Here is a 24,449-nt window from a genome sequence, read left to right as displayed (position 1 = left end):
GATGTCCTGGTCCCTTAGCAGAAAAACGGCCCCAAATCATGTTTCCACCCCCATGCATCACATTAGGTATGGTGTTCTTTGGATGCAACTCAGCATTCTTTCTCCACCAAACACGACGAATTGAGTTTTTACCAAAAAGTTCTACTTTGGTTTCATCTGACCATATGACATTCTCCCAATACTCTTCTGGATCATCCAAATGCTCTGTAGAAAACTTCAGACGGGCCTGGACATGTACTGGCTTTAGCAAGGGGACACGTCTGGCACTGCATGATTTGAGTCCCTGGCGGCGTAGTGTGTTACTGATGGTAGCCTTTGTTACTTTGGTACCAGCTCTCTGCAGGTCATTCACTAGGTCCCCCGTGTGGTTCTGGGATTTTTGCTCACCGTTCCTGTGATAATTTTGACACCACTGGGAGAGATCTTGCATGAAGCCCCAGATCGAGGGAGATTATCAGTGGTCTTGTATGTCTTCCATTTTCTAATAATTGCTCCCACAGTTGATTTCTTCACACCAAGCTCCTTGCCTACTGCAGATTTAGTGATCCCAGCCTGGTGCATGTCTACAATTTTGTTTCTGGTGTCCTTTGACAGCTCTTTGGTCTTAGTGGAGTTTGGAGTGTGACTGTTTGAGGTTGTGGACAGGTGTCGTTTATACTGATAACAAGTTCAAACAGGTGCCATTAAATGGGTACTCCGGCCCTGAGACATCTTATCCCCTATCCAAAAGTGTCTCACCGCGGGGGTCCCGCCGCAGTTTGAGCTGCACGCCGCGGTGCCAGCTCACAAACAGCCGGGTGGTGACCACGGGTCTGGAGTATCTTGACGTCACAACTCCGTCCCCGGCGAACACAAGTTTGCGGGGGTCCCCAGTGGCGGGACCCCCGCGGTGAGACATCTTATGCCCTATCCTTTGAACAGGTGATAAGATGTCTCAGGGCTGGATTACCCCTTTAATATAGGTAACGGGTGGAGGAGTCTGTGAGAGCCAGAAATCTTGCTTGTTTGTAGGTGACCAAATACTTATTTTCCACCAGAATTTGCAAATAAATTCTTTAAAACTCAGACGATGTGATTTTATGGATTTTTTTTCTCATTATGTCTCTCATAGTTGAGGTATACCTATGATGAAAATTACAGGCTTCTCTCATCTTTTTAAGTGGGAGAACTTGCACAATTGGTGGCTGACTAAATACTTTTTTGCCCCACTGTACTTCAACAAAACGATTATCTTCTTTTTATAGAAATCATGGCGTTAAAAAAAAAAATAGACCACTAGGGGTCCCCATACCATCCAGAACATAATCCTGTCCGGCTGCAGCAGCATCTTCATCCCAGCTGAGGCACATGCTGGGACAAAGTCCCGGTAGTAAGGGTGGGACTCTTCTGTGCTCTTTCCCATCCTATCAGACTCCTGTTTGATTACAGAGAGGAGGGGGTTACAGAAAAGCCTGTAGTGATTGGATGAAGACAGCCATCACAGCACAGCAGTCTCAGGGAGTAAGTGAATGCTAGGTAAGTGAGGGAAGGCTTAGTGCTTGCCAAGGACATACCCTTTCCTGAGCAGTGGATTTCAGAGTGAGTGAGCAGCAGAACAGAAAGATTTGTGACCCAAATATGGAAGCAAGACACATTAAAAAGACATGTAAAGCATCTGCATGACCTGACATAATGATTATGAAAGGTAGACTTTAAGACTTAACTAGTAAAAAAAAGGAAATTTGCCAATAATAAAGTTGAGTGAATCTACAGTAAGATTCCCCATATCCAAAACTAATGAATTGGCCATCAATTCATGAGGGCTAGAGCTACAAGGCGACTTGTGTTGTGGGACTCAAAGATCTTAAAGGTTGCACTATGATGTTGCATGCAGTGTTTCGAACCTTCCACAACTTGGTCACAACTAGCGCTTGACTTTTCCACAATTTACCTCAACGCATGTTGTTAACAGACAAGTCGTGAAAGCAAATTGCACAAAATATTTTGGTTGTGCAACTTGCTGTCACGGGCTTTGTAGCCTTATTCTTATGTGTCCTGGACCACACATTGACCTGTGTAATAGGAATGTGCGGCGACAAATCATGACGTAAAGGACCACCATGATGGTGATGTGTAATAGGCTTACTATAAATATAGTGGTCTGTGTAATACCAGACTTAGGGTGCATGCACACCAGGTTTTTGCAATACAGTTCTCATATCAGGTTTTTGATGAAAAACTGATTCCTCAAAACCTGACTAAACAAAACGTGTGTACAAATTTTAACCTGTATACGGTTTGAAAAATGAAGTCTGGTTGCATCCGTTTTAAAAGAAAAAAAACGTATACGTTTTTAACTTTTCACTCCATTTTGAATAAAGTTTCACTTGTTTGATTGAAATTCCAAGAAAAAAAACTGTGCAAAGTCAAAAAACACATGGTGAAAATCGGATGGAACCGTACGCACATACAGTTCTGCACGGTTCCCATTGACTCCCAGTTAAAAAAAAAAAAAAAAACGTATATGGTTTAATACAGTTTTTCACCCGGAGGCTACGGTTTTGGGTATGGGTAAAAAAAAAACGGACAAAACCGTATAAGACACAAAACGGACTAAGCCGGATGATGCGTTTGACATATGGTTTACAATGTTAAGTCAATGCATATGGTTTTCTATACGGTTCTGTACGGTTTTTAACTTGAAACCGTATACGGGAACTGTATGGCAAAAACATGGTGTACATGCACCCTTACTACAGATTCGCTCATCCATCCATGATATTCTGTGTAGCAGGTCTGAAAGAAAATAGGTCTGGTGTGCCACCTAGTGGCAGTTTATATCTATATACAGTAGGTGGAGGCATAGATATAGCACAAGCAGCTCATTTTTGGAAAACAGCCTCTTAATGCATTTTGCATGGCCTCCGATTTGGGGATGATCAATTTTAAGTGGTGCAATGAATTCTTACTTTTGTTAGCCAAGGTTTACATAACTCAGTTATTTCACTGCAAAAGGAAATGAAGTCATATTTTACTGGTATAGTCAGCCAGACGGGTCCTAAGCCATGCAGTTGATTTTTAGACTCATGATCGCTCTTATCTTTAGCGATTCATGATCTAGTATGACAATTTTTTTTATAGGTTCCTAGGAATCTCTACCTACGTAACTGACAATCACATGATTCTAATTTTAAAGGGGTACCCTGGTGGAAACAAATGGAAAAACAAATGTTTTCAAATCAACTGGTGCCAGATTTGTAATGTACTTCTATTTCAAAATCTTAATCCTTCCAGTACTTATCAGCTGCTGTATACTACAGAGGAAGCAGAGTTTTTCTTTTCTGTCTGACCACGGTGCTCTCTGCCGACACCTCTGTCTGTGTCAGGAACTGATCAGATTAGAAGCAAATCCCCATAGAAAACCTCTCCTGCTCTGAACAGTTCCTAACATGGACAGAGGTGTCAGCAGAGAGCACTGTGGTCAGACAAATTTCTCTGTAGTATACAGCAGCTGATAGGTACTGGAAGGATTAAGATGTTTTAATAGAAGTAATTTACAAATCTGTTTAACTTTCTGGCCCCAGTTGATTTGAAAACATTTTTTTCCCACCGGAGTTCCCCTTTAAGGCTAGGTTCAAGGCGCAGCAGAATCCCATTGCTGTCACTTGGTTTCCGCTGTACAGTGTGCAATACATAATTTAAGTGGTGGACGTTCAGCTGCTGAAATTCCACTGGCAAAAGAATCATCTTGTTCATTCTTTAGGCGGAATCCACTCCGCAGACATCACTGTCTAACAGCAATGTCTGCATGGTCTGATTCAGTCGGAGCTTGTCGCACTGTAGGGTGAACCCAGTCTAAATAAGAAATCCAGGTTTTTTTTTTTTCATATCATACACACTCACTATCACTAGTTCTACAGCACCATCTGTTTCATTTCAGCACAGCTGCATCTGGTCATTACTGCATCTGGACCCCCGCGATCTCCTGTAAGGGGTGCTGGGTCTCCCAGGGAGTGGCAAGTCACGACCCCCACACGAAGCGGTGGCCAACATGCCCCTTCCATATATCTCTAAGGGATAGGGATTATAGAGCCGGGGCCCCATACAGGAGATCACGGGGGGTCACAGTGGTCTGACCCCCCTGCAATCTAAAACTTATCCCATATCCTTTGGATAAGGGATATGTTTTTCCCCATGATACTTCTCCTTTAGGGTATGTTCACACGTATGCAGATTTGATGTGCAGGATTTTCTGCTGCAGATTTTAATGTAAACGAAATGACTGAGCACAGCTTCTAATCGTCAGTTACAAAACCTGTGCATCAAATCTGCGCAGGGTCCTGTATGTGTGAACGTACCCTTAATGTGTCAAAAGGAAGTCGAATCTTGGGTCAGCTGGCTTCCTGTGAACTATAGGATTTCATAATCACCTATTAGATCACTTAGCCTAGCTCACTGAGCCTTCCCCACCCAGATCTGTATACTGCTGCTGTCTTTATGGGATCAGGATATATAGTATTCCTGAGGCTGCGTTCACCCATTGCATTTCTTTGTTGCATCTGTTCTTTCAACAATGTAGGAAAAAAGGTACTATTTCATCACAATTGTGAAAATCACAATAAATAAATGTGTTTTTTACCACAATTTTAGAAAATCATAACAGAAACAGCCAAAATGCAGTAACACAGCCTAAAGACTTCCAATCATTATAAAACACCTCTATTGTGATTACATGTTGATTCACTTCCGCAATATGGCAACATTTCTCTAAAAAATTAACTTTGAATAACAAAATGCATAAAAACAACTGCATGTAGTGTGAACTGACACCAACCCACTTATGAAGTCCCTGCTGCCCTGAATCAGAAACAAACATGGCTCAAAACCCATGCCTGCCACATCGGACAAAATGGGTATGCACAAGACATACACAAGAACATCTACATTATTCTCTATTAAACCTATGCTGCACTATATAAGGAAAAAATGTTTTAATTGGCCAGAACAGCTTCATGCCCCAGACTTATGGCTTTGGGGTAGTGAAAATAATAGTAATATCACTGTGATTGTGTATATACAGTGGTCCCTCAAGTTACAATATTAATTGGTTCCAGGACGATCATTGTATGTTGAAACCATTGTATGTTGAGACCAGAACTCTATGGAAACCTGGTAATCGGTTCTAAAGGCACCAAAATGTCATCCAAAAATAGAAAAAAGTGAGAATTAAAGAAAAATAAGTAGATAACTTATATCGATAAAGCAGGTTGTTACATATAAAAGTAAGAAAGATCTGCTGGGAGCTGTAAATCACTGTCTATGTCAGTGTTTCCCAAGCAGGGAGCCTCCAGCTGTTGCAAAACTACAACTCCCAGCATGCCCGGACAGCCAAAGGCTGTCCGGGCATGCTGGGAGTTGTAGTTTTGCAACAGTTGGGGGCACCCTGCTTGGGAAACACTGGTCTATGTAGAGGACAGGAGCTTCTTCGGGGTCCTGCACAGTACATGCAATATCCTAAAAAGGTAACATGGAGCCGCCCCCACCTGGTATCCAAAGGAGCAGGTAACCCTGATACAGGTAAAGTGTACAGAACATGTAATACCTCCCTGTACTGTAGGGGGCGCTACCAGACATCAGTCAGTGCATACGATGCAGGAATACAGGGGTTTTACCAGTAAATTGCCCATTCTGATTGGTCGGTTCTTCCGGCCATTGACACCTTTCACAGATCTGGACTGTCTGTAGCATTGTATGTTGAGTCTGGTTTCAAGTTACAATGGTCCAGAAAAGACCATTGTATGTTGAAACTATTGTATGTTGAGGTCATCATAAGTTGAGAGATCACTGTACAGTGATAAGAAGAGTAGCTAATAAAAAACACTGTATGGATCACAAAATCCCTTCAATAGAACCTGGATATGAGTTTTATTTTTATTTATTTTTTGCTGTATGGGGCACTGCATAGAACTGTGGAGAACAGCTACAGAACATTGGTATGTGTCATTGGGAACAGAAAGGTTCTGGAATGAATATGGTTTCTTTCCTTTACATTAGGCCACATTCATACTACGAAATATTTACCTGGAGATATTCCAAGTGCAGCAAACACCACTCTCTTGGTGGTAGGACCGCACGTCCCTGCGATGTCACCACTGACGATGAAAGAATATACATGTTTATTGCTTTTTGGCAGATCCAAAGTCTGGATTTCTCACCGTGGAAAATCCCTCCGACAACTTATTTTTTCTTATCTGACGCAGAAAGTTACAGACCTATAGGGAATGATCAATCTTTATGAACATTATGCAAGATGAAGCTAAATATAAGTAAATGTAGCTTTATTTCAGGGTTTCCCAAACAGGGCGCCTCCAGCTGTTGCGAAACTGCAACTTCCAGCATGCTGGGAGTTGTAGTTTTGGGTAAGCTGGACTCTCCTTGGTTGGGAAACACTGGTCTATAGTCTAAAGCAGTGTTTCCCACACAGCGTGCCTCCAGCTGTTGCAAAACTACAACTCCCAGCATGCCGCATGCTGGGAGTTGTAGTTTTGCAAGAGCTGGAGTCACCCTGGTTGGGAAACACTGGACTATAGCGTTGTGACCAGCCCAGAATCTACATCCGCAAAACAGTTAATAGTTCAATTCAAGGCTTGCAACCAACGGTGTGCACCGGTTATTTCTTCCCCCAACCTGTGTGCTACAAAGTGTAGACTCCGTGCTGACACTGATAACCCGACGCATTGGTTCCGGAATGTTCTCTGTTCCGGTACGCTCAGGCCGTAGTCTTCCGATGAGCTCTATTGGACGGATGCTCAGGTGGGGGGCGGAGTCTGGACAGCGATTGGCTGGCGTGGAAGCAGCTGGTAGTGGACTGACCAATGGGAGTGAGGCGGGTGATGTGTTGTGAGCGCAGGCTGCAGCGTATGACAGCGGGGCTGAGAGCCCATCACATGTGAGGGTGACTGCTGCGCATAGGGTAGGTGTATTATCTTTTATTATATTTATTGTATATACTGTATATTTATACAAACACTTCTCTCTTTATACACACAAGACATGTATAATATCACACATGTGACCATAATAATACAGCTGTGACCCACTGTGGCATGGGTGGTCTCTACCAGTGTTATCTAAGATGTTGTCACAATCCTGAGCAGGGTGGCAGGGCACATTATCTTACTGGAAGAGGGCACTGCTATTATGGAATATCTCCGCCATGTGTAAGGTATAGGGAGGTGGTGGATGTCAGTGTAACATAGCATGAGTGCCAGCACCCATGGTTTACCAGCAGAGCATTGCACAGGGCATCACTCTACCTCCGCCAGCTTGTCTTCTTCCCCGGTGCCATCTCTTCTCCAGGTAAGTGACACACATGCTTGGGAACTCTGACCAGTCTCAGCTTTGCAGCACGTTTTCTGTCATAGGCACCTACAGGAGTATTCCTGGGGGATCAGACATAAAGGGATCCCACACATGTCAAAGGGCCTTGGACATTAGTGACTATGTCCCCAGTTCTCTGGTCGTCCCTCCTTAGAACACATTTGTAGGTATTAAAGGGGTACTCCAGCATTTAACAACTTATCCCCTATCCACAGGGGGATCCAACTTCTTCAATTCCCCATTGTTTATGGGAGCACTGGAGATACTGGAGCACTGTACTCTTTGGCGCTCCCCTAAACAATGCATGGAGTGCATACTGACCCAGTGCTCCATACAGTGGGGAAATTCTTGGCCCCGTTCTAGAAATCATGGGTGGACCCCCACCCAATATATTTCAGTTAGCCTGTTATGGCTGATCACTACACTTCTTACACTTAAAGGAGTACTCCGGGATGGGAAAATTGTCATTCATACTGCCGGCAGTAAAAATAAATAAAGAGATGCACGCCTTCCATCGCTCCCCCGGTGTCTCTGGTAACTCGCTCCGGCCTCCGCCACGATCCTCTTCCTGGTTGCTGGTGGTGATAGGCTAAGTGGCAGTGTCACGTTTTCAGCCCCGGCACCTGCTGCTGGGGCCGAAAAATGTCACACTGCCGCTTAGTCTATTGCCGGCCGAGGCGGGACTTTGCTGCGGCCGGTGATTGGCTGAGTGCAGTATGACTCGCAACCAGGAAGTGGATCGCGGCGGAGGCCGGAGCGGGTTAACGGAGGCACCAGGGGAGCGACAGTAGGTATGTACCTATTTTTTTTTTTACTGCCGGCAGTATGAATGTCAATTTTCCCATCCCGGAGTACTCCTTTAAGCTTGGAAATGTTTCAGACTGTTTCCTCTACAAATTGCCCCTTTACCAGATTAAGATTATAGTTTGAATTTAATGTACATATAGGGGAAGATTTATCAAAACCTGTGTAGAGGAAAAGTAGACCAGTTGTGCATAAAGTCCTGTGAAAAATAAAAGAAGCAATCTGGTTGCTATGGTCAACTTTTTCTCTGCTCAGGTTTTGATAAATCTCCCCATCATGTGTATCATTATAATGCTATATGACATGTTAGGCATCACTTCCATCACCTTTCGGGGCCTTACATTTGTTGATGCAACAATTGACATGTTTATATTACTTTTTCAGTTAAACAAAGTCTTAAAGATGAAGAAAGTGACCTGCACAGCTCCTGTAAACATCGCTGTCATAAAATACTGTGAGTAGTAGTAAATTGAAAGTTCCTATTTAGATGAGGTTTACAGAAAACGTTAGAAATTTGCAGCATGAAAAAATATGTATTTAAAATTCTTATAGAGCAATTTATCGCAATGTCATCTAGTAAGATTCTTTTTGTTGCCCATATTAACCAATCACAGCTCAGCTTTCATTTTACCAAAGCAATATAAAAAATGATGGTTGCTATGGGCAACAAAGAAAATCTTAGTTGAAAAATCTCCCTATCTCTGCTAAGCTCTTCTGATGCTTAGATTTGGCACCAGGACCCTCACCATTCAGAACTTTTGAGATGTCCTTATGATGTGTCATCAAATAATTGTGACAATGGTATCTTTTTGAGGAACATTCCATGAAAATACACTGTGCAATGCCAAGCACAGGGCTTTAGGAAGTGTTGCATGACACAGAACACAAACACAAACAGCTCTGTGTTATTTTCTGCCTCATAAGATCCCTCTCCAGGCAGAATTCGTTACCGATTGCATCAGCTTTTCCTGGAGTGTTTCTTAATCATTTTTTTTACATTAATCTGTATTTTTTTTTTTTTTTTTACAATTGGTGGATATTTATTTATCGAAATGTAATTTCTTGTTTGCATCCACAGGGGGGAAGAGGAACGAGGAACTGATTCTCCCTATTAACTCATCCCTCAGTGTTACGCTACATCAGGACCAGGTGGGTGTCACTTTTGGAAGTTTATACTCCTCTTAGTTTCCTTTGGGCAATTATTGTTACATATTTTCAGAAATACAGGTAATGCATAGTTCTGGAGTGTTGGAAATCATGAGGGAAATAGATAACTCTAAAACTGACAGTGAGGATCTTGTAGGAGATTGAGGGGCTGCCTGGAAACCTCAAGCATATTCTGCAGTGGCTAACAGAGAATGCACCTTTGTTCTGTTCACAGCATATGTGGGCAAGTCTGTGGTTGGGCAATCTTAAAGGGGTATTCCACTGGCTCCAGAAAGTTAAACAGATTTGTAAATTACTTCTATTAAAAAATCTTAATCCTTTCAGTACTTATGAGCTTCTGAAGTTCTTTTCTGTCTAAGTGCTCTCTGATGACACGTGTCTCAGGAACCGCCCAGTTTAGAAGCAAATCCCCATAGCAAACCTCTTCTAAACTGGGCGGGTCCCGAGACACGTGTCATCAGAGAGCACTTTAAATGGGCACTGTCATGAAATAAAAAAAATTGAGATGTTGTAGTACTTAAGTACTACAACATATCTCTCATATACTTTAATTAAAAAAAGTGATTTTAAACCAGTTTAAAATCACTTTTAAATTCGGCCACTAGGGGTCGCCCTCCTAGTGGCCGAATGCATTCGGCAGTGACGTCACTACAGAATTTCGACTCCTTTAAGCCTGGCAACGAGTCGGAATTCAGTCACTGCGGTGCTCGCTCCCCCCTGTCAGGGGTTCACCTATACAGTATGCCTCCAATTTCCCCACTACTTGTGCGTGTTCACCTATACAGTATGCCTCCAATTTCCCCACTACGACTCCCAGCATGCCCTGACAGCCAATAGATGTCAGGGCAAGCTGGGAGTTGCAGTGGGGAAACAGCTGGAGGCACCCTGTATAGGTGAACTAAGGGCAGAAGTGTCGGCCCCAGCAGGCATAAGTGACGTGGTACCTGCTGGGGAAGTCTGCCTGGTAGTGAGCACACTACCAGGCAGACAAAAAGGCATTTTTAATATGTAAAAAAAATAAAGTAAAATTAAAGGCAGGGAGGGGATTAGGGATAGATGGGTAATAGGCAGGGACAGAAAAAAAGTGATGGTGGGAGCTACCCTTTAACTTTAGAAGTTCATAAGTACTGAATGAATTAGGATTTTTTAATAGAAGTGATTTTCAAATCTGTTTAACTTTCTGGAGCCAGTTGATATATATAAAAAAAAGTTTTTCCCTGGATAATCCCTTTTAATCCTAACTTTTCGGTCACAATCAAAATATTTCCAGTAATAATATTAGATATAGGAATTGCTGAAAATGCAGTTCCATAATATAGTAATTGAAGTTGTTTCAAATTCCAGCATGTTTACTGCTTGATTTTCTCCTGGTCCTTTCCAGTACTTAAAAATATTCTCCCTACTGTCATTCAGTAATGCATCTGCTGTTTTTCATGGATTTGTTATTGACAGTTAAAAACCACAACTACAGTTGCAGCAGGCCGTGATTTCACTGAGGATCGTATCTGGCTGAATGGGAAAGAGGATAATATTAACCACCCCCGACTCCAGTCCTGCTTACGTGAGAGTAAGTGACACACTGATGTAGTCACATGTACATTATCACATTGCTTATCTTGTACTACAGAGATGTGGAAATCCTATCGCCTGATGCCTGGGACAAGCAGTTCTGGGCAGGTGAACTTCTTTTAGGCATTTAGCCCTGCTTCAGGCAAGCAGAGCCGGACCTGAAAGTCTCCAACAAGTACGGGGACATTCAGGGTGTATGGAGTGGGCTCCTGACTCGAGCACGCTCCATACCAGGCAACCCCCACAGAATTCAGTAGCTGTGGGCTGCCGCTAATAGCCACGATGCGTCGATCTCCACGGCCAGCTATTAACCCTTTAGATCACCTCTGTCAAAACTGACAGCTGCATCAACAGGTACCTTTTTAACCATCCCTGGTTGTCTAGTGGGGTGAATCACCCCCTGCAGCGCGAATGTGGTGGGGTGGGGGGGTAATCCACTTTAGGGGTAGCCGTACCTCTGCTTCCCTAGGGACCTTGGCTCTGTCATTGATAGAGCCTGGCTGGACTAAGCATTATCAATGGATTGCAGAGCCCACAGATCAATGGAGTTCAATAGAACTGCATTAATCTGTATGAAGAATGTTCAGTTTAATAAAAGTTTAAAAGACACACATTAATCCCTGCCATATAAAAAATTTGAATCACCTCCTTTTCCTATATATAAAAAACATGTAAACATAATAAAAATAAACATTTTGTATTGCCGCGTGTGTAATTGTCCGATCTATTAAAATATAACATTATATATCCCGTACGGCAAATGATGTAAATGTAAAAAAAAAAAAAAGTTCCAAACCCTTGAATTGCATATTTTTTTATAACATCATAGCCCTGAAAAAATAAAGTAAAAAGCGATTGAAATATCAGATCAATACCAAAATGGTAATGATACAAACAACAGATTATGGTTCAAAAAAATTACCCATCATACAGCCTGGTATACGAAAAAATTTAAATGTTACAGGGGTCAGAATATGGCAATAAAAATAAATAAATTAAAAAAGTTTACATTTTTTTTTTTAAATTAGTAAAACGTGACGGAAACTATACAATTTTGGTATTGCTGTGATCAGGCCAACCAAAAGCATCAAAAAAATAAGAGTTATGCCTCCTTAAGGCAAGGAGGAACAAATGAAAACTGAAAAAATTTAATTGACCTCAAGGCCAAGAAAGGCTGCATACTTAAAGGGTTAACAGCTAGAAGTTTTTTGACTCACAGTTAACACCACTGATACTGATCCTGCCTTTAATATCTGCAGTCAGCTAATATTTCTAGTTGATCTGAAAAAAGAGAATCTGCTAATGGCTTTCTGTTTTGAAATTTCTGATAGTCCGCCGTTTGGCAAGGAAGAGGAGGAGCAGCGGTGGCAGTGGAGAGGAGAGCGTCTCAAGAATCCTAAATTACAAGGTTCACATATGCTCAGTCAACAACTTCCCCACAGCTGCTGGCCTGGCGTCTTCTGCTGCTGGATATGCTTGTCTGGGTAAATGCAGACTTTACCACTGTCACCTATGACAGTATTTATCCAGGGTAACAGGAAAAGATATGGATTCCGCACACTGTGGACTGATAGGTCCTCAAAACCTGACCAAGGCTGTAGTCCTAGAGAATATAAGAAGATGGAAAATGGCACTCCAAGTTAAGGTGTCCAAGACAAGTGTGGTTTATTGGTCCAATGATAGATCAATAAACCACATTTTTCTTGGACACCTTAACTTGGAGTGCTTTCTTCCATCTTCTTATATTCTCTATGACAGTATTCACATTGACACAACCATCAGTGTATCTTATACAGTATATGCAATCTACGGAAACTGCTAATTTTCTCAGAATTTGCTTTATGATATCTAAAAATGTCAGATGTTGCTTTGCCTCAGCCAGCTTTATACTTCATCTACAAAGTCATACATTGGCAACACTGCACATTAGACAAATACCTGCTTGGCTGAGTGCTAACTAATACAGAACAGCCTCCCTAACTTTTAGTTTGGAGCCTACTGCTCCATAGCACCAGGTGCCTGGCATGTCTCACCAGGCTTGGGTTCCTCCAGGCTGTAGCTCCCACAGGCCAGGCCTAGCATGTGACTCACACTGGGTGCCCTTGACAAAGCCTTCTCCCCAAAGAGGTCCCTCAGTTGGCTCCTAAAAAGCCTAAGCAACACCTAGCTGGAGTAAAATGTAACTCCAACATCCAGCTCCTGATTTTGGCTATAGACTAAACCTTAACAGGAAATAAGCCAGTTTTCTCCGTTTTAGTGGTATATCCAGCCAGTCTGCCACAGTAGGTGAAGTAATATAGGTTAACTGTGCCCTTTTCTTTTTTACACTCGCAGTGTATACCTTGGCAAAGCTATATGGTGTTGAAGGTGAGCTTTCAGAAATTGCCCGGCAGGGTTCTGGCAGCGCCTGTAGGAGCATGTATGGAGGATTTGTACAGTGGGTCATGGGTGAGAGAGAAGATGGTAAGGACAGCCTGGCTCAGCTGGTGGAACCAGAAACTCATTGGCCAGAACTGCGAATCCTGATCTTGGTGGTAAGTATTGGGGCATAAACTCAAAATGGGGGAAAGTTTTGTGTTCATAATGCCAGTAAACAACTTTTATTTAATATTTTAGCAGTAAGTATGTGTAATGCTAACTATTTTATTTAATTAAAATTCTGAACAGTTATTGTGCAGTAGTACAGCGGTGTACCTACAGCAGGTCCTTTGAGTTTGATGGACCAGCTTACTGTTCAGTCTATTTTTAGTGTAAAAAATCAAGTTTATTGAGATGCAAAATAAATGCAGGAAAAAAACAATGCATATAGCCAGGATGCAACCCAGCACTAAATAACACAACTTTTATCTAATATTTCAGGCCAGTGCAGAGAGAAAGCACGTAGGCAGTACAGCTGGCATGCAGACAAGTGTAGAGACCAGCCCTTTACTCAAGGTAAAGTGTGATCCCAAAATAAAGACACTTGCTTTTATACAGCAGTAAGTATGTGTAATGCTGATTATTTTATTTAAAATTCTGAAGTTATTGTGCAGTGATACAGCAGTGTACCTACAGCAGGTCCTTAGAGTTTTATGCACCAACTTACTACGTTCAGTCCATTCTTAATATCAAAGAAATCAAGTTTATTGAGATGCAAAATAAATGCAGGAAAAAAACAAAGCATATTGCCAGGATGCAACCCAGCACTAAATAAGATAAGGTGGTGTACATAAGTTCAATCCATTTTTAAAATGTATGTTTATTTCGCAGCACTCAAAAGCGTGGTGTGCTGGGCTGTTCAGCCTTGCAAAATGAATGTAATTATCGGGGTATACCACGCACCGGCCTATAACACGCACCCTCTTTTTTCCAAGGAAGTTTGGGTAAAAAAGTTTTTTTACTCAAATATCTTTGTTAAAATGGGGGTGCGTGTGTGTGCGGGTATACCCAGATAAACTGTTTCTGGCTCCGCAGAAGCTGCTGCAGTTCAATGATTTAAAGCGGGCGCTTTAAATCATTGAACTGCAGCGACTTCTGCGGGCCAGAGTCGCGATGCCGCTGCCTGATTCCCTCCCCATCCCCGGTTTTATACTTACGTGTCCTGGGGACCGCTACTGGCTAACTAGCTAATAGGGGCTGTACTGGCTAACTAGCTAATAGGAGCTAGTTATTGTGAGCACTAAAAGACCTAGTCACCTGCTTTTAACCCCTAACACAGGTGTAACTGTACTAGGGCGTATTGACCTCTCATAAGTGTAACCTATACGTACACCCAGCCGGTGTAATTCTTATTATTTTTTTTTTTTCCTGTGAAACTCATTAGGGCCAGTTATTGTTAAAGGCCAGCAATACCTACACACCTGCTTTTAACTCCTAATTCAGGTGTAAACATGCTGGGGTGTATTTTCTTCTAATAAGTGTAAAATGTATACGCACTCAGCTGGTGTATAAGTATGTCAGGCAGAGAAGTGCCAGGACATGCACAGAGGAGTGGCAGAGGCCTAAATTCATCAGGCGCAGGCAGAGGTCGCAGCTGACTAGGGGCGCGTGGCAGCAGTATTATTTCACTAACCCAGCACACTCCCTATGCTTGTTACGGCAAGGCAAAGTGTTCTACACCCCTATTGAGGCTCTCTGTAGCCCGGAAATAACAGTTTTTAATAGCGATTCGCCGTGAATAAATTCGGATCGAACCAATTTTTTTTCGGAAAATCAAAAATTTGCTCATCTCTAGTGACTATCCGAGCTGTCCTGTTTGGTGGATAACGCCATTACCCGGTATTTTCCTGTATACCACCTTTGGTTGCACGACTTCGGCTGGGAGGACCCAGGCTGTCCCCAGGGGCGGCTGCACCATGTACCTACTTACACTCGCTTATTGTGCTTGTGTCTTCACACAACCTGTCCAGGTGAGCAGACCTCTACACCACTGAAGTTTGTTCACTGCACATTGTATCCCTTGATGTTGCCTTCCTGTGAGGAGCTCTGCTTGTTTTTGTTTTGGAACAAGGACAGAACATGCTCATTAGTTGATGGTGGGCCCACTAAACTCAATGGGCTCTCTGTCAGTACTACATGGTATATATTGCTACAGATTATCCAGAATGTCTGAAAATGTAATGTGAACAAAGCCTCCAGCCTATACAACAGTGTTGTAGATTTAGTTTGAAAATTATCTTTATCACACATTCACTGTCATATGCCTTTGATGGTAAAAGAGGACATTTATAAGAAAATGTTTCTTTACAGAAAAATTACAATTTGTTGAAGATGTTATCCAGTACTATAAAATAGATGGTCCATTCTATAGTGTAGTCCATCACTATTAGATCAGTGGTCTTCCAAATCCTGAGTATGAGCTGTTTGACGTAGCAGTTGCCTCTTTTCCACATGTTGTCAGCTATTTCAGACTGGGGAGAGGCAAAAATCCAGTGGGATGTAAACGTGGAACCCCTCATCTACATGTTCTCGTCATATATCACCTGTGGAGACATTTCCATTTGATGTGTATGCTAAGCTGCTCTTATGCACTATTACAAGGTTACTGCCTCTTTAAAAGCGATTGTCAAGTGAAAAACAACTTTAAAGAGGTACTCCATTCAGCGATATGGGTGAAGTAGTTTTTCACTGGACAGCCACTTTAATAAGGGAAGCAGTCATGTGGCAGCATAGCGGGTGTGCCACAACATATTCTCTTTGAGTACAGACTTGCCATATGTATAATATTTTCTTATAACCTGTTGTCACAGCATCGGGCTGAATCAGTGGTTCCAGGACGATTGGTCGAGATGATTGAAGCGATTAAAAAAAAGGACTTTGAAGCCTTTGGACAACTGACCATGAAAGACAGTAACCAGTTTCATGCTACGTGCTTGGACACTTACCCCCCAATATTTTACCTTAACCAGGTTTCCCAGAGAATAATCAGCCTGGTTCATCGGTACAATGCCTACTATGGGCAGACAAAGGTGAGAGAATAGTAAAATTATAGGAAACATTAACAAGCCTTTGCTGGCTACACACACTGATAATTAAAATAGTGCTCAGTCAGTGGTACTTATAGTGCATGTGGCCTCAAAAATGGCAGATAATCTAAATATTATTCTCATATTAGGAGATTGGACTATAGCTCTTTTATAGGGTCCCTAACAGCAACAATCGGGTCAGAGTGCAGCCGTCCAATACAAAAACCATCCTCCCTTCTCGTATATAGGGCGGGGGTTTATTTTAGTAATGTCTCTTTGTCTGAAGTACATTATATATATATATATATATATATATATATATATATATATATATATATTTTTTTTTTTTTATTTTTTTTTATATAGATCCATATTTAACATTTTTGTATGGTTCTGTTGCCTGTATGGATTCCTATTAAGGGAACCTCTTTCCTATTAGAGAGCAGTGTAAGTTTGTTACAGACATGCTGATCTCATCGGTTTCACTTATGTGTGTAGATAATGTAGATTTTGTGTTAAATGGTTGTAGTGTGCTGTCTGATATATTCATGAGTTGCAAGCTCTTCTGCAATGATCTCCGTAATGGGATCCTGGCTCTCGGTGAAGAGCGCATGCTGTAGACTGCACGCACTCCATTTCTATGAGTTCCAAAGAGATCCGAGTACTCGTGCATCTCCAATGGTCCCATAGAAACTGAGCCTCGGCGTCACTAATCCCCAAAGCTGTTTTCAATACTTTTTAGATACTCTTATCTTCCTCTGCTTCTTGCAGTGTTTTGCATCGAGTACACAAAACTAGTGTTTCCCAACCAACCTGCCTTCAGTTGTTGCAAACCTACAACTCCCAGCATGCTGGGAGTTGTAATTTTTCAACAGCTGGAGGTACCTTGGCTGGAAAGCACTGTCATAGACACACACACATGTTGTTCACTGCAGAAATTAGCACATCAGTCACTACCTCTTTCAGAGGACAGCCTAAACATTCTTACAGCTTACCTTTAAAGCATACCTGTCATAAAAAAAAAAAAACTTACCCATTCTTGCTTGCAGCTCAGCTCCCTTTGCTTGAATCGATTTTTCTTACACTTAGTCCCTTGCAGTTCACGGAGGAGGAGGGGGGGCATTCATTTCCAGAATAGTGATGTTTATCCATAGTCTCTGTCGGGGAACTCCTGTCCTCCTCATTGCAGGAAAAGCACAGTTGTCTGACGCTCGCTCTGAGCAGGATGATTGACAGCAAGGAGCTCTGCTTCTCCTGCATGGCTCGCCCGCACTTCCTGGATTTTGTCTCAGATTTAAGACATAGATGATGCGGCTGCCAGAGACAACATCTTCCAGCTGGTACGAAGACCCTTAGTGGCGTTATGTATAACATCTCATTTAACATTTTTAGATGTGACATTTTTTAATAACGTATGAATATCTTTGCGTTATCTATGCAATTTTACAAAAAAAAATTGACACTGCCCATCTAAGTTAATCGCTTTCTATACAGGTTGCCTACAGCTTTGATGCAGGTCCTAATGCTGTCATCTTCACCCTGGAGCCAACAGTCAATGAGTTTGTGGAGATTGTTAAACGTTCCTTCCCTCCTGAGTCGAATGGAGACCCGTAAGTTACAGACTGAGCTCAAAAAGTTTCCCTTCCCACTCATTACATTATGTATAGTAAGGATGGGCTCACATGTATATATTTTGGTCAGCATTTTAAGCAGGAGTGCCACCAACTATGATGGAGAGATTTCCCTTTCTATATTTTGGACTCATTCCTGGGTTTGGGTAAAAAATACTGACTAAATTACAACGTGTAAACCAGGGTGAAAGTAGTACTGGAATGCAGGCCCCAGACTTCCTCTTCTGTTTATAAATAGGAAATTGGACATTATTACAAGCTCTGTCTTTGTAACACAAGATTCACACCACAATGCTTTTTCCTACTGAAATATTTTTTGTCTAAATTTATGTAACAAAAAAAAGACCTCCCACATCAGGATTCTTTTACTGTAGCATCATGTTGCCTAGACCTGCATTGTACATTGGGATCAGAAAGAGACAGTCTAGTATGTGTCAATTAAAGAACAGACACTTAATCATGGTGGAGGTCCCTTGGATCCACTAACAGATCTTTAAAGGTAGCCTAAATATAAGTTCCCCTACAACAGTTTAGTTGCAGAAATGTTTGTTTCAGGTTCAATGCTTCTGAATTCGTTTTTTTTTAAATCTTTTGCAGCATGTGATTTGATTCTAGCAATCCCAAAAGCATGGTTAGATGTTATAAAGGCTCCTTTGGCCATCACTTACCATTTAAGCATATGTGCAGCAATGAACTCGCCAGATAACTTCACACAATAGCTCTGAAACCAGAACTGTCTGGTATTACCCATAACAACCAATCGCAGCTCAGCTTTCATATCTTACCAAAATTTGGTAAAATGACAGCTGAGTTGGCATTATCTGCTAATTCCTTGCACTTTGTTAACTCTTGATTTACTGTTACCTGCTGGAGAATTTGCCGAGAACAAACAGTGAATTTCCAGTTCCTCAGCTAGTTAGTATAAGATGTAATATAACCATTGTAGTAGAGTACTGCTATTGTAGGTAAGTAGATGTGTACATAGTCTATGGACACAATGTATAATGGCATCATTGCTTCAACAAATTACTCGGTATTGAGGAATTCACTGTAGGAGACACTGGTGACTTGAAATATCCAGTTTAGGATTTACCTCATTAAGCCTGTGCTTCTTGCCCGGCCTCCTGTTCAATGAATGCACTTCATTGTCCACTAGGTAGAACACTGTTTCTGCAGACCTGTTACTCATTTCTTGCATTCTGATGGTGATAACCGTTTTATTACCTGCCATTTCTAGAGTCTTAGAAAGAATGTTGGAATCAAGAATTCAAGAATCTATAGCTGTCTAACTAGGGTTACACAGGGGTCAGAGTTTTGTATCAAATCTGTTGCACAAACTGTTATGCGATGAAAACCATGGAACAACACAACAGACAATTCCAACCATAAAGGGGTTGGCCACAAACATTTATCTTCTACCCACAGGATAGGTGACAAATGTACAGGCTATGGATCTGACTGCTGGGACCTCCAACCAAAATAAAAGAACCAGTGAGATCCTGTGGAAAGGTGCTAAATCTTCTGCTTTTCTGGCCTGAAAAAAAAACACATAAAATGCCCCCCATTTTTCTCCCTCTTTCACGAGGCAGTTTTTTTTTTGGCATTTCCCCCTAAAATAGTGTACATTAGTATAGGCAAGAAAAATGCCTGCATACAGTGATGGCTGTAAATGTTGGCACCCCTGAGTCTATTCTAGAAAATGAAGTATTTCTCACAGAAAAGGATTGCAGTAACACATGTTTTGCTCTACACATGTTTATTCCCTTTATGTGTATTGAAACTAAAACAAAAAAGGAGAATAAAAAAGAAAATTGGACATGATCTCACACCAAACTCCAAACTTTCAAAATTGTGGAAAAATTTGATTGTTTCAAGCATGTAATGCTCCTTTAAACTCACCTGGGGGAAGTAACAGGTGTGGGCAATATAAAAATCACACTTGAAAGCTGATAAAAAGGAGAGAAGTTCACTTAGTCTTTGCTTTGTGTATCTGTGTGTGTCACTAAGTATGGACAACAGAAAGAGTCCCAAAATTGTGGAGAAATATCAACAATCTCAAGGTTACAAGTCCATCTCCAGAGATCTAGATTTGCCTTTGTCCACAGTGCGCAACATTATCAAGAAGTTTGAAACCCATGGCACTCAAGCTAATCTCCCTGGGCGTGGACGGAAGAGAAAAATTGATGAAAGGTGTCAATGCAGGATAGTCTGGATGGTGGATAAGCAGCCCCAAACAAGTTCCAAAGATATTCAAGCTGCCCTGCAGGCTCATGGAGCATCAGTGTCAGCGCGAACTATACGTCGACATTTAAATGAAATGAAACGCTATGACAGGAGACCCAGGAGGACCCCGCTGCTGACACAGAGACATAAAAAAGCAAGACTACATTTTGCCAAAATGAACTTGAGTAAGTCAAAAACCTTCTGGGAAAACATCTTGTGGACAGATGAGACCATGATAGAGCTTTTGTTAAAGCACATCATTCCACTGTTTACCAAAAAACAGAATGAGGCCTACTAAAAAAAGAACACCGTACCTACAGTGAAATATGGTGGAGGTTCAATGATGTTTCGGGGTTGTTTTGCTGCCTCTGGCACTGGGTGCCTTGAATGTGTGCAAGGCATCATGAAATCTGAGGATTACCAACGGATTTTGGGTCGCACTGTACAGCCCAGAGTCAGAAATCTGGGTTTGCATCTGAGATCTTGGGTCTTCCAGCAGGACAGTGACCCCAAACATACGTCAAAAAGCACCCAGAAATGGATGGCAACAAAGAGCTGGAGAGTTCTCAAGTGGCCAGCAATGAGTCCAGATCTAAATCCCATTGAACACCTGTGAAGAGATCTTAAAATTGCTGTTGGGAAAAGGCGCCCTCCCAATAAAAGAGACCTGGAGCAGTTTGTAAAGGAAGAGTGGTCCAACATTCCGGCTGAGAGGTGTAAGAAGCTTTTTGATGGTTATAGGAAGCGACTGATTTCAGTTATTTTTTCCAAAGGGTGTGCAACCAAATATTACGGTAAGTTAAGGGGGCCAATAATTTTGTCCAGCCCATTTTTGGAGTTTGGTGTGACATTATGGCCAATTTGCTTTTTTCCCTCCCTTTTTTTGTTTAGTTCCAATACACACAAAGGGAATAAACATGTGTATAGCAAAACATGTGTTACTGCAATCCTTTTCTGTGAGAAATACTTCATTTTCTAGAAAAAATTCAGGGGTGCCAACATTTCCAGCCATGCATATTTGCATGGTTTTTGACATTTGTTTCCCTGCCTATAGAACTTTGTGGCAGAAAAAAAGGCCATAAAATCAAAAACAAAACAAATCCATGCTGTGAGTCAGGAAAAAAAGACACAAAATTGTGTAAAGACTCCATGTATGTATGGGGTTTTATATCTCTGTATTTACTCCCTGTTAACTTTTGGCCACAGCGTTTTGGCCCCCCCAAAAAACACCATGTGATGACTATGGCATTGTTTTTGGACAAAACTGGCATGTCTGTTTTTTGTCATAATGATATTTCTGGGGGCAACTTATTTTAAACTGTCCATACACTTAAGATAGCTGACGGTTATTTATCCCAACCCCACACTACACCTGGCAGGGTGAATAAATAAATTTAAAATGTAAATTCTTGAGCTTTGCAAAAGATAAAGTCATGTGTACACTGTATTCAGAATCAGGTGAATGTCACTGCACTCACATTTAAGTTGAAACAAAAACACCTTATTTTATTTTAGTTATAATTTTTAACTTGTTTTATGATTTTGTGCACAATCATTTGTAAATAACAAGCGGGAGATTTATCAAAATCTGTCCAGAGGAAAAGTTGCACAGTTGCCCAAAGCAACCAATCGGATCGCTTCTTTCATTTTTAACAAGGTCTCTGAAAAAGATAGCTGAACAGTCGTAGAGGCAAAGTACGCTATGCTGCAGGGCTGCCTCCTTCCTCCACTAACGTTGCACTATTGATCGACACACACATCGCTTTCCTACCTGCGGTGGCCCTGTGTAGTTCTTGTGCGCACATGACATCTGTCAGTCAACAGCGTGACCTAAGTGGAGAGAGGCGGTATGGCTAGAATAGTCTTGTAAAGCTCTACTGCACTAAGTGTGCAGCTTCATAAGCCTATTTTAGGTGACAGATGCACTTTAAGGTTAGGGGTCACACATACCACACATCTGCAGTGTATTTCACGCTGCAGATGCAGCACTGACTTGTGGTCCAATTTCCAAACTTACTGCACACACAGGGCTGCGGCTGGGTAGCCCTGTGTGTTTGCTTGTTGCAGATCTGCAGCGTGAAAAACGACGTGGATGCGATATGTTTGAACCTACCCTAAAGAGTTGAAGTAATCCACTAGTGCAACCAGGCAGGATTGCAGAATTTCATTCTTGCTCTCCTTTTACATCAGCTAGCTGACAATGAAACTACTTGACTTACCCATGACATCTTTTTCTACAGATATCTCAAGGGGCTACCAGTCAGCCCTGCTCCTCTGTCTCAGGAACTATTGTCTGGAGTAGAAACTGATGTGTACCCAGGAGGTGTGCGCTATGTTATTGTCACACAGGTAACATTGTTCTGGTCTCATTTTCTAAAGATTATACAAGGGTTGGACAAAATAACTAATCCCTATTTTTATGTAGTAAAGTTAAACACTTCCTGACACATCGACCATCATTTGTAAAGCTCCATTCTTTTTACTCAGTGATATAGTTTATATGGCTGTTCATAAACTTTATTACTTGTCCTTTTCTTAAAATCTTTTTATTTTAATTTTTTTTTTTTTTTTTTTATTAGGACGCAATATGTCAGACCTGACAAGGTTCCAAGGGGAATGATTGTTGGTGTGTGTCTGGTAGGGGCATCACATCTTTGTGCAGTGCATACATTAGTCCCCCAGGCTGCTTGTGCCTTTCACTCCTTTCCGCAGAACAACGTACCTGGTACATGCAGTCTGGTGTGTTATAAGGACAAGCTGAGAAAACTTCATACCTAGTGAGTACCAGCTGATATCACCAGCCAGCACTCGCCTCTAATGACTGCCATCAGCAATCATGCTGATAATGGTCAATTAAGTCTCGAAATGCTGTGATCAATAGCAGCATTTAAATGGCAAATTTATCTCTGCAACTAGACCTCTCTGCATGCCATAGTGAGCTCTCTTATAGATCCATCGATTGAAAAATAAAAAAGTTATAGTGGTCAAACTAGGGAACTTTTAGGGTACGTTCACACATACAGTATCCTGCGCAGAGTTGATGCGCAGGATTTGTAATTGCCGATTAGAAGCTGTGCTCAGTCATTTAGTTTACATTGAAATCTGCAGCAGAAAATCCTTCGCATCAATTCTGCGTTCGTGTGACCGTACCCTTAAGCATATTTTCTAGTGGTTGCATATAGGGATTAAAGTTGCATTCACCTCTGCAGTAATTTGAGAAGCCATTGTTTTATCGGTATTTGGCTATAGTGTTTTTTTCCTTCCTCATGTCAAGCTTTGGCTTCAACCACAGCTGTTTCTGTCTGCAGATGTTTTGCCAGTCCTTGCATACTGTGATGGGCCTCCACACACTCATCAAATCGAGTCACAGATGTCCCTGCCAGTCTCACACCAAAAATCTTTTCCTATTGGAACTTGGTCAGGTCTGACATATAGTTACATAGGGGGAGATTAGGTTTTCATAAATCTCCCCCATAGTTAGTACTGTTAAAAAAAAAAAAACACATTTCATTCAAGTTCTACCAAGGAGGGTATAGGGTGGATAAAGGGGAGGGGATGTGATGCAATATTTCTGCATATGCATTAATCTTGTTTTGTTCTAAGAATGTGTTTAAGCCTTTTTTGATGTCCTCAACCTACTGTAACCAGATCCTCAGGTAGACTGTTCCATAAATTCATAGTTTATATGTTAAGTCATACTTCTAAAAGAAATAAACAGATTTTTAGAACAGCACAAGTAATAAAGTATATTAAGTGATACACGCTACAGTTGAATGCGATAGAAGTACGCTTTCATCGGCATACCTTTTTGACGGAACAACAAGTATACCTACAACTTACTAAACAAACACAGTATGAACCCAGCCTTAAATCAAACTGAAAGTTAATAGAAATAAATTATTAAAAATAAAATGATAATACATATTAATGCATATAATGCAATAATATTATAAACAGAATACATTTTTCGGGACTTATATGTATTCCTTGTATATTTAGTGAGTGTAATTTTAGGCTCTACATAGAAGACTGCTATCACTGAAACATCTATATGTACCTTAAGCCCCATTCACATCAGGATCCAGGGCTCTGCTGACAGTTTACATATGGATACCTTTAATCGATATTGCAACGTATACTCCAGCACATCCATAGGTGATAATGAACCAAATGTAGATTGTGACTACATTTGCTTTTGTTTTTACGCTAGTACACTTTTAATATCAAACCTTTCTGTTCCTCAACTAATATG

General features: G+C 41.4%; 2 protein-coding genes across 6 annotated transcripts in view; one reads left to right on the top strand and one right to left on the bottom strand.

Annotated features, from left to right (window-relative positions):
• Positions 1–6,486, bottom strand: part of CA7 (carbonic anhydrase 7) — a 49,452-nt gene extending 42,966 nt beyond the window's left edge. Inside the window, exons 1-2 of one of the 3 annotated variants that reach the window (XM_056525586.1) lie at positions 6,061–6,486; positions 1,292–1,414 (exon numbers count right to left, since the gene is read on the bottom strand). In XM_056525586.1, the coding sequence (XP_056381561.1) occupies positions 1,292–1,349 (58 nt within the window). In that variant the 5' untranslated portion in view covers positions 1,350–1,414; positions 6,061–6,486. The remainder of the gene's footprint in view (positions 1–1,291; positions 1,415–6,060) is intronic. The other 2 variants (XM_056525589.1, XM_056525587.1) reach the window with 2 other exon arrangements.
• A 347-nt stretch (positions 6,487–6,833) lies between these two features.
• The window catches only part of MVD (mevalonate diphosphate decarboxylase), a 24,551-nt gene continuing 6,935 nt past the window's right edge, over positions 6,834–24,449 (top strand). For 2 of the 3 annotated variants that reach the window (XR_008845094.1, XM_056525583.1), the window contains exons 1-10: positions 7,225–7,338; positions 8,548–8,617; positions 9,242–9,312; positions 10,783–10,897; positions 12,231–12,383; positions 13,234–13,433; positions 13,759–13,833; positions 16,128–16,346; positions 17,838–17,953; positions 22,438–22,546. Coding sequence is in view for 2 of the 3 variants with exons in the window: in XM_056525583.1 (XP_056381558.1) it covers positions 7,240–7,338; positions 8,548–8,617; positions 9,242–9,312; positions 10,783–10,897; positions 12,231–12,383; positions 13,234–13,433; positions 13,759–13,833; positions 16,128–16,346; positions 17,838–17,953; positions 22,438–22,546 (1,227 nt within the window). In the remaining variant the exon portion in view is untranslated. Of the gene's footprint in view, positions 6,953–7,224; positions 7,339–8,547; positions 8,618–9,241; positions 9,313–10,782; positions 10,898–12,230; positions 12,384–13,233; positions 13,434–13,758; positions 13,834–16,127; positions 16,347–17,837; positions 17,954–22,437; positions 22,547–24,449 lie in introns of those variants that run through there. The other variant, XM_056525584.1, reaches the window with a different exon arrangement.

This window comes from Hyla sarda, chromosome 6, assembly GCF_029499605.1.
Source record: "Hyla sarda isolate aHylSar1 chromosome 6, aHylSar1.hap1, whole genome shotgun sequence".
In the NCBI taxonomy this organism is placed as follows: domain Eukaryota; kingdom Metazoa; phylum Chordata; class Amphibia; order Anura; family Hylidae; genus Hyla; species Hyla sarda.
This window is presented reverse-complemented; position numbering and strand designations above follow the sequence as displayed.